Here is an 18450-nt window from a genome sequence, read left to right on the forward strand (position 1 = left end):
AGGGAAGGCCTACCATGTTATTCTCTTAGAAGCAACAAAAAAAGAAGTCTCAAAGCCCTCCCTCCAATCTGGTCCTTACTCTTCTAACATTTTTCTACATACTTTGCACTGAAAAGCTGGTGGAGAGAAAGGCAGCATTCCAGGCTGCAGGGAGAAGCTCCCTGACTCCAAAACTTGCATGCAAGAAAGACAACATGGGGGAAAAACAACCTAAGAAGAACTTTCTGCATTTTAAACTCCACTATATAAAGTGTCAGGAGGCACCTGGAACCCCTCTATCACACCAGAAAGCAAACACCTGGCACCTGGAGAGAGACAGACTGCCAAACTGTGAACTGACACCAATGAGATGGTAATGCTCTGGGGCTGGTTGGGCTTTTTTTTCCCCTTTCACTTCCTCCTTTGTATTTGAAAGAAAAAGAACAGTTGCTAGCTGTGCTACCCCGAGGGATGTTTCCCCTGGTACAGAGAGTGGCTGTTCCAGCCACCACTGTTATTTGGCCACAGGTTTTGGTGTGTGCTCAAGCCAAGCCCGGAGGCATGCTGACAAGGGAGTGCAGAACAGCAGGTGCTGTCCCCTGGCCTATGCCACCCAGCTGGTGTCCAACTGCCACCCAGATTGTTTTTAGAAAAGCTCAAGCCCTACCCCACTAAATCAACAGCTTGCAGGACTAAGTAGAAATTGCACTTCTCACCAGCATACATTTAGAGTAACTAAGGACAAACAAATCAGTGATGTACAGCAGGATGAAAACAGCATTTTAATGTGCCAAAAAAGAGGAGCACACTAAGGAGGAGGTACAGAATGCATCAAATAACACCAGACTTAGGACAGCAGACAAGGTTAATGAAGCAGGTGAATTTGGACACCCATGACACTGAACAATACCCAAGCACTTAAAAGATCAAAATCCTACAGAATGAGTATGTATACAAAATTACACATGATGTTAACTAGTTAAATTGACCTCTTAGCATTTTAATTACACTGGGTTGTAGCTATAGACTAATTCAAAGAGAAGAATATAAATATAGTGAAATGAGAAAGACAAGAAGAAAAATGCATAGGAAGAAAGTGGTCCATAAGGCATAGTCTAATGAAAAGGTTTTGTCCCACAGCTGTTTACAGCACACAAAGCCAATCATGTTATGTATGTCAGAAAAAAAAATCCTGTGCTTTCTATTGCTGGTCTAGTCAGCATTTGCTCTCTGTGTCACCATTGTTAAGCCCACCAATTTAGTCTGTGTAAACTCAGCCCCCAGCACTTAGGAATACTCAGGCCTTTCCTCCACTGCAGCTAAAGTGGTTTGTTCACAAAGGCAATGTATTGAAGACAAAATTATTGGTTATTTTTAATGTCTAAAACCCACGGGATTGCCCCAGAACAGCAGTGGTGATGTAATCAAGAATGTCTTTTAAAACACAGAAGAAATACCTAGCAGCTCCTTGCCCTTCCCTGCTTTCTCAGCAGCCTCTCACTCTGGTGATGCTGATCCTCTCAGATGTCTATCAGCAGGCAGAGTAACTCCAGTAATGGGACTAGATCTCATCTTTTAATATTATTCATACTGCACTATGACCTAAGCATTTCTAGGTGACTCCAGGGCTCCGAAGTGACTGGGTACCAGCACATGCATAGCATTTATTATCTACAGTGGCAGGGTCAACAACAGACAGAAGGGGAGAGAAGCACCCTCTGATGAAGCGCTCTGTGAAAGTAATGAATGGTAAGCTGTCACCTCAGGAGTATGCAGCTCTAAATCTGCATCCTGCCAACCCCCCTGACACACACACACCATGACACCCCAACCTCATGGCATGTCCCACTCAGTTTTTATGACTCCATGCACAGCCTGCCCTGGCCCAACACCACCACTTCTCCCTTTCCCTGACTGATGGCATGATCTCTGCCTTCCCAGCAAAGTGCTGCAATAGAGCACTTGGCTGTGCACACTAGTTCAAAAAAACAAGGGAAATATGAGGTACAGCACCATCCTGTGCAGCTTTTGCCATGGGACAAAGTCCTCTGAAAAGCTTCTATTAGCTGATAATACAGGCATCATTTGATGCTACACAAGCTTAGCACACCACCACTATTGCTATTATATCAACTGTGGAGCAATTAAAATGATAGACATGGCCTCATGTCTTCCTGCTTTTTGTCAGAGCAGAGTTCTAGAAGTGTCAAGCCCATCCTAGGACTACAGTCCATTTTGCTCTATGTGTGTTTACAATATTTTCAACATGCCTCCATTGATATCAATTGAGTAAAAGGCAAAAGAAAGCATCAGGGTAACCCTAAACACCTCTAACATGGCTCCCAAAAATGGAGAAATTCAGTATTTAATGCTTGTCTGTAGGAAGGTTTCATTTTTAGTATTTTCACTATACCTGCCATAACAGCATCCTGGAGAACCTAGATTAGTAGTGAAATTAACAGAACTGTACTATTAAAATATTAAAAACAACAACTCATACTGCAACTCAGTTATTGCCAAAATAGGCAAGTGAGCATTCAGCTGAGACCATGCCAGGGAAGGCTGAGTGAAAGAGGAAATTGCAGCAAGCCTTTTAGTGAGCAGAACTCTGAATTTATAGTGGAGAAAGGCAAAGCAACCTCAGGATGGACATGTTCCAGTGCAAGCTACCTCAGCTCTTCTATGGAAATTTAAAACAATACTCTGAACTACAATAGTCAAAGACTTCACAGTACATTCTGGAAAGCTAAAAGACAGCTGGCTAAACACAAATGGGCTTTGTGTTTGCTTGATAGAATCATCCATGTGCAAGTCCAGCCAACTGCTGTGCTGAAACCCCAGCAAGCTGGAAGGTTTAGCAGCATGTTACCTCAAAAGTAATTCTGAGCCTACTACAAAAGCATTTAAAACACCTGTGTAATAGTTTAGATACAATACAGAGGTTCCAACTTTGCTGGACAGATTTGACTGCATCCTGACCATACAAATGTGGTTTACATATGTGCATTCATTTTGAAGCTTTTCTGGTCCTCCAAGTCTACTGGCTTAAGCTTTAGAATTAATGAAGTATTAATTTATTGTTTACAGTGGATTTTTTTGATTACCTCTAATTCTGAAAAAGGGAGCCAAAACAGTGCTTATGCCACTCAGTTGTTTACTGCAGGCCCAATCCTAGAAGCTAGCAGTTGATGGGGCAGATCATCTGATGTAAGCCAGCAGGGTACCCCTAACATGCCAGCAGAGTACTGCCAACTTGCATCAGTTAATGATCTAGTCATACTGCCACAACAGAAGCTGAGGGAGGCTCAGCTCTTTTTCTGCATCAGGCTCTGCTACATATTGATTTGCATGGCACTGTATGAATGCATCCACGTTTTCACTTTGATTTGTTCTGCACTGAGAGATTATTTCATAGATGTGATCAGAGCATCCTCAATGTTGTAAATCATTATAGTATGTTTCAATTAATTTTCTGTTTTCCTTGCTCTCTTAAAGCGTGCTGAGGCACCATGTACAAAGCCAGCAAAATGACTTAAGTGATCACTAGATTAATCATGAAAGAAACTGTTCTGTGCTTCTCATGACATTCTGTAATTATCCATCTGCATAAATGTTGTATTTTGGGGTTTTTTTTATTGCTAGTAGCTGAAAGAAGACTAAAGTACTGCTTGCCCATGGGCTATAAACAAACTGGCCACAGTACTGCACCACACAGTAGACAGATGCAGGATATAAATTAGCTGCTTCATTTGGATAAATGGTGATCTGATTTCATCCTTTTCCTGCCTAGCCAGAAATCAAGTACACAGATATATTTCCTAATTGAAAAATTAATAATATTTTATATGTTCTGAAAAGGAAGATGTATTTGAATATTTGTAACTGCTAATATTTGTCCATTAGACTGTTCCTGTCCCATGTCTATCTTCCTTTCTATTTATACTGGCATTGATCAGCTTGTTAACTTCCAGTTTAAATTATTCAATTCTGTTTTGATTGCCATGTAATTTAAATGCAAATAATTACTGTAAGGATGACATTCAGAAAAACAGCTCTGCTAAGCAGGAAGGTCTTTATTAGGCACAGGAGTCTGGCAGTAATATCAAAAGCACCCCTTTGACTAAGAGATGTGGGAACCTATCATTTCAGTTCTTTTAAAAGATGATCTGATTTCCCTCAGACTCCCCTTAATTAAAATCCTTCTATACCATCATCAAGTTTGCTATGAGGGTAAAGCATAGGCCACTGACTGAAAAGAATGGGAGAGGGAATATTTTTAATTTGGTTTTAGTTCATAAGGCTGTGCTCTAGATAACTGCATTAAAATTGCCTCTTGTGAAATCATGATTTTATTTCATAATACCCCAGTTCTGAGCCAGGGTCTGTTTGAATAACACTGAAAAGCATTTCACACAATAAAAAAGCAGTACATAGAAGAAAAAAAACCCTCTTGCTTTGAAATAATCAAAACCAGCTCATTTTTCCCTTCTCCCCTTGCCTTTGCTACTTTTTAGGGTTAGCCAGTTGTTTTATCAGCTCTGTCATGTATGAGAAGTCTGGACATACTGCATTGCCCAAGCTGGAATTGAATTAGTGTCTCATTGTCTTCTCAAAGTGACGAGGTATTTTTATATGCTAGCTGTGCATTCAAAACTTCATCAGACATGCTAAGAACAGCATTCAACACAGCTGTAATGCCTCACTTTCACACTGTTTCAACACCTCTAAGAATAAAAAAAAACCTTATTTACTTTATTTTAAAAATAACATTCACTGTGAATTTTTTTATATATCACTGAATGACTTTCAGCCTTCAAAATTTAGAGACTGAGCTATGGACAGAAGAGAGTTAAATTGCTCCAAATGTAGAGCAGAAGTAGGTTGGGTAGTTCAGCAAGGATTCCCTGAAGGTCCTCAGACTTGAAGATTTTTCCTAGAAAAAGTTGCTGCCCAGATTTTGCTGACTTACATATAAGCTTAACCACTATAGTTTGAACAGTGTAGTTCATTCAAGAACATACACAACCAGACACCCTCCCTGACAGTGGTGTAAACTGATACACCTCAAGTTTAGCTGAACAGCAGCTTTCATCAGACAGGGATGTAGAAGGTGGGCAGGTGGGGTAAGGGAACAAAATAAAAGCAAATTGGAATAGAAGCAAATTGGCTTCTACAACTTTTCTCAAAGATCTGTGCAGATTATTCTGGCATTTTCTTTCATGTTTTCTTGCATCTTGTTTTACTTCTGTTCAGCAATTGTAATCCTTCACTGACTGCAGGGACACCTCGTGGTGAGGACAGGTGAGAACAGCAGGCTGCCATTCAGTTAATTAAACCAAGTAGAGAAAGAATGACAGATGTTTCTGTTCCTTTAGATAATCAGAATTTCACGGGCACACAACTTCCACTCCCACTCTGCTTCTGGGGCGTACATTAACACATCCAGAACACAAAACATTGACACAGCAACTTCAAGAACAAAGGACTGAGTTGTCCAGCAGACCTGGACTATCCAACAGTCCACTTATAACTATTAACTTGTGTCCTGCAGGGGCTACAAGAGTGGCTGATTCGATGCGACACTCAGTTGAAGCAGCAGTCCTCAGAATGGCTGGTATGGCTTTCTCCCCTCCTCCTTTCTTCAATGTGCCAGCAAAACACATTTAAATGACTCACTACAAAATTTCTTGCAGGGATTTTCATTTTTTATAAAGGGCACACGTGTGTATGATTTTAGCAGGGATTCCCTTTCTCCCCATTGCAACTAGACTGTGGCACTGTCACTGCAGCACCTAATCCGTTACATAATAGGAATTGCATCAGCTTGCTTACCCAGTGCAGTGACCCAATGCAGACCTTGGCAGCCAGCAGAGGCACGGTGGGATCTGTAGGTCGCAGTTTAGCACACTCTCTGAGCACTGACACGGCATATGCCGACTGGGGGAGTGGGAGAGAGGAGGAGGAAATAAAAAAGGCTGATTAGACAATGCTGTTGAGAGTCCATGCAGAACATTGCAGTGACATGTACAAAGAAATGCTGTGGAGAAAAGAATCCCATGTCAGCAACAAGTCAGCAACTTTACTGCCACCTCCACGCGCAGCCGTGTGTACACACACGCACACACTCACACTCTTCCCACACTCAAAGGAAACACGCCCAACAGGCAGCTCTGTCTGTGCACTTCACAAGACACAGTTTTCCTAGCTATCAATGCACTGGTTATTTTAACTCTGCCCTCCCAATACACAAGAATTCTGCTGCAGTTTTCCTTGCATATAATCATCTTCCAGTAAGCCAGAAGAGACCATAAAGAGTTTGTCCTCCAGTACATTCATATTTTAGGCCAATTTTACTCAGAGAAGTTTGTTCAGCTAAAGCAATCTTGCTCAGTAGGTTGTTTTGTGTCTTCTCCAGTTCCAGAACATACAAGAAAGCAACTGGGACCCCACCATACAAAGGGTGGATGCAAATCAATACACTGTTCACTGGGTGGCCCAAGCACATGTTAGAAAGAAAGCCCATAAAGCTCTTGCTGTCTTTCTGGTGTTAGGTTACCATTAATGAGGATGTTTTCCAAGATTAGCACTTGCAAAGCCCTTTGGATCTGATGTGCTCTGCAAACATTGTGTTTTACAGCATACATTCATGGCTGCCACATTTCAGATGCTTTAAAGGGGAGTGAAGAAAGCTCTGGTCTGAGGCAGTGATGAGAAGGCCACCTCAGACAGCAAGAAGGTGACAGGAGTTGACCTACCAGAGACTCTCAGCCCATTTCACCCAAAACACAGTTTGTCTTACGTTTAAACCTCACTAATGACCCTAATCCACTCAAATTTTCTCACACTTAAGCTCAAGGGGTATCTTGGAATTTCTCCTTGCATGCCTGTTTCCTCCCAAAGTCTTCCACACAGTCCCAAGACACAATGTTCCTGCTCAGAAGAATGTTAAATAGTCATGGCCTTTCTATATTTCAGAAGAGTGGCAACAGAAGCTTGCAAAGCCCAACAATCTGCTATTCTTATCAGGTCCTGGGTGTCTCCTCCTGACTCCCAGGAGCTCTCCCTACCAGAACCCTGATCCACACATACTCTGGTGACTGCTGCAATCCCCTGCAGCAACACCACAGCTTCACATTCCCACTCTCCATCAGCACTTTCCCCCCTGCCACCACATCAAAGTGGGCTGCACCTGCCAGCTCCTTCCTCCACAGACTGAAGGTCCACTTCTTGCTACTGAATTAAAAAGCTTGATTAGGAATTTGCTTGGAAGGGAACCAGGAAAAATGGAAAGCCAGATCTACACTAGCCATGCCCACCTTAAGGCAAAGAGGGGTTCCATAAGCAATGCAGCAGGGAGCAAATCCTCCTGCTTGAAAAGCTTGGGTACCAACCTTGTGGTCTGAACAAGAGCAGCAGCACACCCTATATTCTTCAGGTTGCTCACACTTATGTAGAGCATTAGGCAGGATCAGTAAAAGTGAGGAAGCACTTTGCTAATTTAAAATTCAAAATGCACACTTTGCCTAAAGCCAGAAGGAAGCTTGTCTCAGACCAAGGATGGAAATCAATAAACTTTGTCCTAGAGCTTGAACCATTACTTCATCCCTCTGAGAAACAAAGATGTGTAATTCAACCCTGAGGTGCAGGGACACACACACTGCTGTGCTCTGTTGCCATGAGGTGACTAGCATCCCTCAGAATGAACCTCCCTGACACCTGTTTGTTCAGAACAAGTGGTGTCCCAGGTTTAAGTGGCATCTTATTCCCCCCTCACACAAAATGCACTGAAAGCAGCTGGTATTCCCAGCAGTATGATGGGAATGTGCTGGAAATCCAAGCATAATCCCATAAGGCACCTAGGCCAGATGATATCTTCTTGCCCTCCTACCTGTATTCCAGATCCACAGGTGTATCCAGAAAATAAATAAATGTGACAGCGGGACAATATGCACTGTGACAGCCAGTATATCTGCAACTGAACCCCACCTACCCTTGTCATCTCACCATGCAAAAGTGAACTGCAAAGGCCAGATACTGTCCAGAGCCAACGCTTGCAAAAACAGACACAAGCTCAACCCAGCGGTCACTTCTCAGCTCCCCTCCAGCACTGCAGCTGCAGGGAAAGCAGGAGGCACCTGGGAGCTGGTGGCTGCTCTCCTGTGATCAGCACAACCAGCCCTAGCACAAGCCAAAGCAGTGACAGGCCTGTCCTAATTTGGGCCACAGCTGCAGGACCTACACCAGAAGAGAAGTGACACAACACGTTCCTTGCCAGCTCCTCTTTGAACTCTGCTCCCTCCCTCCCTGCAGGACAAGCCAACATCCCAGCCTCCAACACCTCACACCACAGAGCCCTTGCCATGTCTGTCCTGCCCCAGGCCGGCTCAGGAGGCCACTGCAAAGCAGTGACTACTGAGTGCTGCACAGCAGAAGGGCCCACCTTGTGCCTACACACAAACACCTCAGGTGTCGAGTCACTTCATTACATATGCACTTGAGAGCTTCTGAACATGGATTTACAGAGCAAGAGGCACAGCTTCTGCACTGATCCTAAAACATTTACAAAGTTATGTCATTTTAAAGAAGTTTATAAAATTTGCAGCTAAACATATGGAGCAGAAGTGGTTTTGGAAACAGGGTGACATGAAGCCTTTCTCCCCAGCTGCATTTTAAAAATTCAAGAGATATTATATAATTTCACCTTGAAAAATTTACTCAGCAGATATTTTATACAGATGATGAAAATATGAGTCAAGGAATGACAGGAGAAATAATATCCCACTCCCACAGTGACCTTACTTAGAGGAGACTGGCATGACATGTAATATCAAGGTTTCTTAAAGCTACTAATTACAGACATTAATAGCCAGGGAAAAAATATCAAGCATTCATTATTGAATATCATTGGTTTGTAAAAATATTTAATATGAAACAGTGTTTGTGCAACATTGAAATAATCTGGTAATTAAAATGTACATATTCTTTCACTTAGTGTGGGTGGACCAGGCAGCCAAGTGCATTGTTTGTGAGATTCACTGCAAGGCAATAATAATTTGATTTATTGGTGAGGCATGTTTTGAGAAGAGCAGAAATTGAATTCCAAGTGAGCACATGCTTCCCACTCATGATTCTGAGCTTCAGAGGGGCTCACATAATGATTCAAGCCAGGATTTATGGTGTTTCTATTTAACTTGCTAATTGCTGGCTTAGAATGACTGCACTAGAATCAGTTCCCTAGGACTTCAGAAAGCTAGGTCTCATTTGGCCTCTCACCTAGAGCAAGGAATCACAAGGAAGCTATTGGAGAAGGATGGAGAGGACACCTCTCCCCCTGCATAATTATGGCAGCCACAGTTTTCAACCCTATAAGGGAGTAAAATGTAAAGAAAAATAACTATCCAAACACAGAACACAACTCCCACTCCCTATTTACTAATTCAATAATGAAGCATGGAGGCATACTCCTCAAAGATGTTTGCACATGGGCAGAAGGGAACCAAGAGCATCCTACAGTTAATCTGCTTTCTTCCTTTTCCAAATGGCTCAAGAGAATTTGCCATCAGTTATGGTAAACCCATAGATGCTGCCCAAATGGTTTTTCTGGGTTACTCCAACACAATTCTCATTCTTTCCCCTCCTTTGCTCTCTCACCATACCAAAGCAACCAGAGAAGGAAATAAGAGAGCCATTTTATATTTAGAAGATAAAGAAAACACAGATATAAGTTAAAGGAAGAATAATTTCCAGACAGTAAATAATGTCTGACAGACTTGTGACGTGCCATGAACAGTTGCTCTTCTCTTGCACAGGTTCCATAAACCTCCCTAGTTTTTTGCTTCTTTGCTACTTTTCAGCCAGAAGGAAAAATGTTCCTCAAGATGGTGTGTTGGTAGACAGCCTCCTTCCCAATTTACCTGGCAGTTTAGTACACAAATGAATTTCTACAACGAATGCTGCTGTATTTCTTGCATCATCCTGCCTAAAAACTGCACTATTTCAAAGGGATTGTGGGGAAGTAGAGGAAATATTTCATCCCAATGCAAGAATTATTATTCCCTGTGTCCTGGGATTCACAGCCATTCAGATACAAATGACCTTGAACTGACACAGAAAGATGAGAGAATGAGCAAGCAATTGAGAACTCTGCAATCAGTAGTTTTGCTGTTAGCTTTCACTGAATTTAGAGATTTCTGTGAATCCCAGCACGAACATTATTCCCCTAAGACATTTACTTCTCTTAACACAAGAACTGATTCCATCCCTTTTCTTCTGCTTTGTGTTTATCAAATTAGAGCACTGGAGTTAAGCAGCTTCAAATACTCCCTCTTAAAAGCACCTCTTACATTCTAAGATCTATAAGCACACATTTGTACTTGCTAATGTGACAAACACCTCACTTCACACTTTCTGTCAAGAAAAGAGAGTTAAGCCTGAAGGCAATTATAGAGCCCACCTAGGTATTCTGCTCAACAGCCAGGCATCTTAGGAAATTTCCATTTTTGTACTATCTACAGCACACAGACAAACTCCCTTCTAATCTTTCCTTTGCACCAAAGGAAACCAAACTATTGAATATCCCCAAGATAGCTGACCTTTGTAACAGGATCTTTAACCAATGAATGTTCAATATTTTAACTTTCATTCCCCAGCAATGCTATTTAAGGAGCCATCCGAGGCCTCTGCTGCTCCCAAGGTTCCTGCCTGCAATACAAAGAGAAATGTACTTTTTTTCTTTTTTTTTAATGTCAGTTGCCTAGCAACCAGCTTAAGCTTTTGCAAGGATACCAACAGAAGGAAGAGCCTAAATCATAAAATTTGTCTGCTGTTGCTGCAGAATTATGTATTAAATATATTTTTAACTTTCCTTCTAACCTTCTGGAAAGCTGTGTGTTGGCAATACAGGCATGGCTGAGTCAAACTTGAAGCTCCTTGAAGCACTTAGAGACATCTGCTTTTGCTGCACTGCTTAAATAAGGTGGAGGATTCCTTTTTTTGGGTGCAGCACAGATAGGAGCAGCTCAGGCATTAGCTTGTCATTATTTGGCTATGACCAGTGTGTATCAGCAACTTGCTAAGGGCTCCAAAATCAGAGTTCATGTCTGTGTAAGACTGGTTTCAAAACCTTAAAAATGCTGCCAGCACAAGCTTTGGGCAAGACTGCAGTATCTCAAATTGCTGAGCAGCCACAGGGAGGACAGTGACACTGCAAGACTGGCTCTGGGAAGAGCTGGAGTCCCTCAGAAACACAGCTGAATGACAGATGCCAAAAAGGATTCAATTACTTTGTATAACACCAGACACCTCCTGAAGCATTACATGATTAAGAAAACCATTCAGGTAGACATGCATGATTTTTTTTTCCCTGTTGCCTTAAAGAAGAACAAACATAATGGCTAAAAGCAGAAAGGAGCATTTTGTGTAGCTGAAAGCAGCTTTAGCTGCCTCATTTTGCAAGGTATCATGCTTGGAGCATCCCCTACTGCCAGGTCTATCCACCTACAGGGCAGTGCTGACCAATGCTCCTGTGCTGCCCTCAGTATGGGCTTGAGGGGGCTGGGGAGGGTCAGCAACAATGCAGCAGTCTCTGAAGTCACACAATTGCTGTTTTCAAGGCAAGCACTGAGCTGGCCACGTTCTGCAGGGCTGGAGAGCTGTGTGGCAGGCACCAGAGGAACATAACCCCCATGAGCAACCCCAGCACAAGGCCTGCTGAGCACAGTCCTTGTCTCCAGCCCCCCTGAGCTCTCACAGAGGCTTTTCCCCACAGACCCCTCCGTTGTTCCCAAGCTCTTCCTGTACTCACTCTTGAGGTACCTCAGCCTCTCTGTGAGCACACAGCTGAGGGGTGAGAGACATTATCCTATCCTAGCAGATACTCTAGCCTTCCATCAGCAGGCCTAAGGCTGTATTACTGCTCACTCCTCCTCTCCGGAAACACACATCCTAAAGTTCTTCATTCACCAACCAAGTTGTGTTGTGGGGTTTTTTCAGGCAGAGACATTGAACATGACTGTGAAAATGTTCCCATGCATTGCATACACTAACAACAATAAACATCCACTGTACCTTAAAGATTTAGACTCATGAGAGTTGAATGGCTCAACTAGGGCACCCAGCACTTTTAGACTACACAGACTCAGTTGTGTTCACAGAATAATTTCACTGCTATCCTTGAAGAATCCCTCCCTCACTACCATTAGGAAAATGGCAAGTTAGTATCACTAAACACAATCTTGCTCCTTGTATGGTAGGCAGAAGACAGGCATCAACGCTGCATCATGCTGTCCAAGGCATGTATTTTAACACTCACAATGCAGATCTAGGAGACTTTCTTAAGTACCATAAACTTAAGGTTTATGAGAGCCTACTCACTATGCACTTCTCTACTTCTAGGGAGCTCCAGCAACACTTTGGGACACCCAGGCTCTGCCCTGTGTGAGGGTAGTAGGTGTGGAAAGGGACCTGAAAAAGGAGCATGTAACTGATCCAACTGGTCCAAGGCCAAGGAAATGCTTGTGAGTGCACAAGGACCCTATTACACATCCCTTGTGCTTGTAATACATCATCTAGACACTATGATAATTTTGCCTCCAAGTTCAGAAATGCCAGTAGAGCTATCCTAGTCTGCAGGAGGGCTGTGTGCTGGTAACCTCCAGAGAAAACTGTTGAGCTGGAAAGCAGCAGCAGAGAACAAATCTACCCCAAGCAGCTCCCTCTCTTCTCTGCTGTGAACGCTACCAAGTCTTTTCCACTCTGTAAAAGCCACTTTGGTGCTTCCTTCCCCCATGTTTCTCAATACTGGTCACTTTTTCAAAACCTTGAGACGAGCAGATGCAACTGTCTGCACTGGTTTGACTCTGGCAGCAGGACAGTGGCTTGTCTCAGTGCCTGAGGACCCTGCCAGATGGCACCCAGCTATTACACCACTTGCCACTCAGCCTCCCGCCTGGCCACGCACGGCAGCCGAGGCAGGGAGCTGCAAGGCCCACTCAGCCTCCAGCTGATACTGCCACACAGCTGAGGTTATTACCAGCAGAAGGAACTCAAAGCATCTGTGAAGAATTCAGCATTCAGCACCACAGGAACAGGGCTACTGCATTAGAATGATTTAAACATATTTGGCCTATTCAGAACTGCACTTGGTGACACAGGACCATCTCCCACCACGTCTTTGCCATTGTCTAGGTTTTCCCAGTGCTTCCTTTCCTTTCCCATCTAAATTTGTCTACAAAAGTATTACAAATGTAATGGTGGAATTTTGTCATTTAGATGTACATGCCCCTCTTGTTCAGTGAATAGAGCTCAATATAAAAGGCATTCCTAAAAATGGGTTAAAAAACAACCGGAGTACACCATCTCTCTTATGATGCAAGTTTCTGAGAAACACAGGAAAGTGAAATTGCTGCCACTCCATTATTTCCACCACTTAAGTGGATGAAAGACAGGCAGAAAGGTTATGCTTCCCTGAGTTTTTTCATTTACCGTTTTAGGAAGCCCCAAGGCCTGTAGGAACTCACTGAAGTGATGTGCCTATTTTTGTTAAGACACATGCTTTTCAGAATAATGTGTAAACTCAAGCCTACGAGTGGTAATGAGCCAAGGTGGCTGGCCTGACATTCAGACTGATCACTTGTGAAAAATGACAATCACCACTTGGCAATTTCTCGTCTGGCAGAAGAAGAAACTACATTGAAATTTGACTTAATTGACATAGTCTGAATATACAAATGAAACATATCTCTAGTTAAATTCAGTATAGAATAGAGGGCGAGATAGGATTTCATGGCACTTTTAAGAAGGTCAGAATTGAAAATCCTAAAAACATGTTTAAAAAAAAGGGAAACCAAAGTTTCCAGTATTTACAGGTTGATAAAACTGTTCCTGTCATGCCCAGGATTTACGAGTGCAATTTGCTGTACTGCAGAACAAGTAATGCTGCAGGATGTGAGGTTTCATTACCAAGAAATGAGATCATGAATTGGCTGTGACTGAGACAGGTGAAAATAGATCTTCACCTATAAAAGCTCAAGTGTACTCTGCATTTTGCAGTCTAGACTGACCATACTGTTTTCTCATCAGCTCTTTCTGCTACACTGGAGCACTTGCTTGTAAATGAACTCTGTCCTGCTATCAAGCTGCAAAGCAATATAAAATGTATGCCACATCTCCCATTAGCAAGATGACGCATTGCAGAGTATATGACAGGAATCCTCAGGGAATACTTTGGGATTAGAAGTGAAATGCTGCACAGATGGGATTGTTGGGTAAGGGAATTCCCTCTGATCCATATAGGGCTCAGAACATTTAGCACTTTTACATCGATAAGCAAGATCAGGACATTTTACCTTGTAAATATTTAAAGTACAGGCAAAAAGACATGATGCACTTGAAAATCTGAAAAGATAGGACAGCTACAGAGATAAAAAACATAAAGAGCAACACAAATATCTAAGTAAGAAATATTCTGCAACATGTAGGGAAGGTGAAGAGATATACAAACACAGAATGGACAAGAATGGAACTGCCATTCAAGTTGTTAGAAGCTAAAGATCAGGCCCCACTTCTCCTAACCTGTGCTAACCTAAGACTGAAGCACAATTATTCTCTCCATACACTCACTCTCAAACATCAGCAGTTAAAAATCTTCATTTGCTCTCCAGCAAATTACTAGGGCTATAGCATTGTCTGCTGTTGAGACCCAGGTCACACAACCTGTAAAGCCTACAGAACTCCCAGACAAACCCCATGTTCATGGTAAAATTCTGTGCCTTTCTGTCATGGCCTGTGTATCATTGCTGTCCTCAGTAACAAGGGTTCAGGTACCTGCAGGATTTGCACAGAAACAGAGGGCAGGACTGTGCTAACTCCAGCTGAATTCCAAGGTGAGCTGGACATGACATGTAAGCCCCCACTTGACATAGGTCAGTGCAAGGTATTGGCACCATGGCACCACGCTCATTGTTAAAGTATTCCACCAGTACATTCGGGTTTCCTTACGCATGACTGAGTCTAGCCATGGTTTTCAAGCTTGGAACTGGATTTTGAAATGCTTGCACTAAACTTGTAGCAACCTCTGAGGCTCCTTCTGGCTCAAGATCTCTGTTCAGCTCCCTGCTGATCTAATATGCATTGCCAAAGCTTTGGTATCTCATAAATCAGCCAGATCTGTTACATTTAAAAGGAGACAATGATGGAGTTCCAGAACAGAATCAGAGTTTGCAAGGTCCCACAGAAGACACCCCTGCTGCCTCACAGACCTGCTATTCTTATTTTTTTGCCTCTTAATAAGAAACACGAACTTGTGTTGTTGCAATTACATGCCATCACATCTTGTCCTAACCACCACAGACAAGATTAATCCCTCCTTCTAAAAGCTCTCGCAGACTTCTCTCAGACTTTTTTTCCTGCCCTTAAGGTGAAAAAATCATTTCAGTCTTTCCATAGTACTGCTTATTATACCCTTAGTCACATCTGACGCTCTTTATTAGACTTTCTCTCCTTGTTCTACCATTTTTTGGAAAAAGAATGCTTAACAACAGACAGTCCTCTAAGATAAGGCTTTACCTATGCTCACAAAAGTGAAGGTATTCCTTCAGACCACTTCCAAGCTTTGCAGCCACTTACACATCACAAGACAATTTCTTTGCAAAAGCATAGGTTCATCTCTTATTTCCACACCAAGGCCACTGTTTCCAGCTCAGCCCACAGCCTTGAAAGACCAGTAGTAGCTGGAATTTGGCAAGTGAGTGCTAGTTGGTGGTCTCCACTCAGGTCCACATGGATTCCTGTACACTCCATGGGCACAGAATACAGGACCATATTAAGTGGTCCACTTTTGCACAGCATCAATTTGCTCATACCTCCCAAACATGTAGCTGGAGACTCCAGAATGAACTGGCTACATTTTGTACCATCTACATTTCCTACAGGAAGTCCAGTCTTTTAAGACTAATAAAGAACAGCTCCTGCTACCTTTGCCTACTTCTCACAACCACATTTCAGCCATCTCAGGGGTTTACTGTGACTTTCACAAATACCACACTAACTTTAAAAAAACACTTATGCTGAAACACATGGCCATGCCAACATTCACATTTTCTTATTCTAGACCACATTTTACACCAAGCACTTCAAAAACATTAAACCTTACAAGTTCTCTACGAAAAAACATTTACATTTCCTTCAACAGATGGAGAAACCACAGCTGAAGTCAAGTGCCCAGAGACACAGAGCAAACTGATGGCAGTTTTAGACATCAGTCCTTTCTTATACTAAGCCCATTTATGTTGAACCTGCAGACAATGGACAGCTGTATAATGCTTTTCAACCCACAGTTATGCACAAAATCCATTTTTCTCCTCAGTAATGAGAAAAAAACACTACACAGAAAGAACAGTACTCAATACCAAACGCACATCCCTCATCACAATGTGCAATCAGAGACTAAAAGGAGAGCACTTGTCCTTTCACAGACCTGCCTGCTGGCACCTACTCCCACACATGACACTACACATTCAAACAAGTAATCCAGATCCACTCCTCCAGAGGAAAATGTGCCCTTTCTGAGCCCTTTGGTTTGAACCTTACCTTTCCGCAAGCTACCATGGACAGGGCAAGCTGGTACCAGAGGTGAAATTCATCAAATGCAAACTTCATGGCTCTCTCCAAGCACTGAGAAAGAAATGATGAAAGGAATATTTCAGACTTTATTTATTTTCTTCCTTACACCTTTCGTCAAGACTGCTGCTTGGGTCAGGAAACAATCTGTTGTGGCCCTGGAGACCCAGGTGATTTTTTTTTTTTAATGACACCATTTTGTTCCAGATTGCAAGGCAAGACATATTCTATTACCATCTGTATGGCAGTTGTCTTGTGTCAGGTGGGCAGTTTGCCTTATCTCTCTCTCTGAGTGACCACAATCACTCCTCCCTCAGGAGGGGACATCTGCTGATAACAGACAGAATGTCACTGCATGACTGATAAGAACTACAGCATCCCATTGAGACATGCTCCGCCCAGAGGGAGGAGCCAAGCATTGCTACCCAGATATAATCCAGAGGTTCTGGAACACCAGCATGGCTTCTCCACTGGACTCCCCAAAGGAACAGCAGCTGCCTCTTCTTCCACTGGATCTTAGGAGAAAGTACACATCCTTTTCTATAGGACCCCCTGCTCCAACAGAGCCACAGCTGACACTTCAGGAGGACTGCAGCCACAATTCCAATTGGACTGCTACCAGCATCCTGACCCACAGGGTGTCAGGTTGGCTTCTGACTCTGTCAGTGTTGTTCTGTGTACTGCATTGTTTATTTCATCCTTTTATTTTTCTTCCCTATTAAAGAACTGTTATTCCCTGCTCCCCTATTTTTTGCCCCTTGAGAGCCCCTTAACTTAGAATTTATAGCAATTCAGAGGGGTGGGGAGGGTTTACATTCTCCATTTCAGGGGAGGTTCCTGCCTTCTTTAGCAGCCTCCTGTCTTTCCAAACTAAGACACATTTATACTTCTCAGCTAATGGGACTTGCTAGTGTACACTATTGCTTCAAAAGGCAGCCACTTTTTTCAAGTGCCTACACATAAATTATGTTAATGTCTCCAACAGTTCTGTGTGCCTTTCTGGCCTGTGCAGCCACAGCTCTGCAGCTGTTTCTGCTGATAGCACGCTCCATTTTCACCTTCCCTGACAAGCCACCAGGAAAAGGGGCTTTGCCAGCGTGTTTGGAGGGGCAGATGCCGAGGGAGGTACCTCAGACAGCATCACATACTGCCCTCTTCTGCCCAGCGTGATGCTGAGGAGGTCGTAGACTGCAGAGGCGTCCCGGAGGCTGACGGCTCGGTCATCCTGCTGCTCTGGGGCGCGGCTGATCACTGCGTCCCGGTTCGCCTGCGCACACACAAGAGAGCCATCAGAAACCAGGAGAGAACAACAAAACTGACTCCTTCATAGGAAGCTACACCCACCACTCATTGCATTTTGTTTAAAATCATCTCAAGATTTTTTTTAAAAAAGTTTATCCCACCATAACGAAGGTGCTTCCACAGAGCTGCTTTCTACCCACATGAAGGAAACTCAAGAAGATAGCTGTACCTACAGGAAGGAACTGCTACACATATCTCATCTGGATTTGTGTCACAGAATTAGAGCATTATGAAACAGACCTACCAGATTCCATTTCCTCAATAATTAGAAATTCAAGGCCATCCTTAAACCATCTTCCTTATTACTTCAATTGCCTGCAACTGTGATAACTGCTTCCAAGTTTCATAATTTATCTTCCGTGTCTACACTAGATTTCTTCACAATAGCATCCATTTTTGTTGTTCTTTTTTGCTACTGACCTTTTATTGTCTAATTTGAGCAGGTAGCTTAAGTAGTCAGATTTGCCTGTCATCAACTTAAAGCAATTAAAGGTTTGGGCAATGCAATAACAAATTGTTTTTTTCATATATATATAAAACATGTCTTAATTT

The 18450-nt window shown here is 42.8% G+C and overlaps 1 protein-coding gene across 5 annotated transcripts in view; it reads right to left on the bottom strand.

The window, feature by feature from the left end:
* Positions 1-18450, bottom strand: part of TTC7A (tetratricopeptide repeat domain 7A) — a 174063-nt gene that overhangs the window by 112015 nt on the left and 43598 nt on the right. For all 5 annotated transcript variants that reach the window (XM_064708936.1, XM_064708940.1, XM_064708937.1 and 2 more), the window contains 3 exons: positions 17726-17863; positions 16567-16650; positions 5812-5916 (listed from right to left, as the gene is read on the bottom strand). In XM_064708936.1, coding sequence (XP_064565006.1) covers positions 5812-5916; positions 16567-16650; positions 17726-17863 — 327 coding nt within the window. The remainder of the gene's footprint in view (positions 1-5811; positions 5917-16566; positions 16651-17725; positions 17864-18450) is intronic.

The sequence above is a fragment of the Zonotrichia leucophrys genome, chromosome 3 (assembly GCF_028769735.1).
Source record: "Zonotrichia leucophrys gambelii isolate GWCS_2022_RI chromosome 3, RI_Zleu_2.0, whole genome shotgun sequence".
NCBI classification, from domain to species: Eukaryota; Metazoa; Chordata; class Aves; order Passeriformes; family Passerellidae; genus Zonotrichia; species Zonotrichia leucophrys.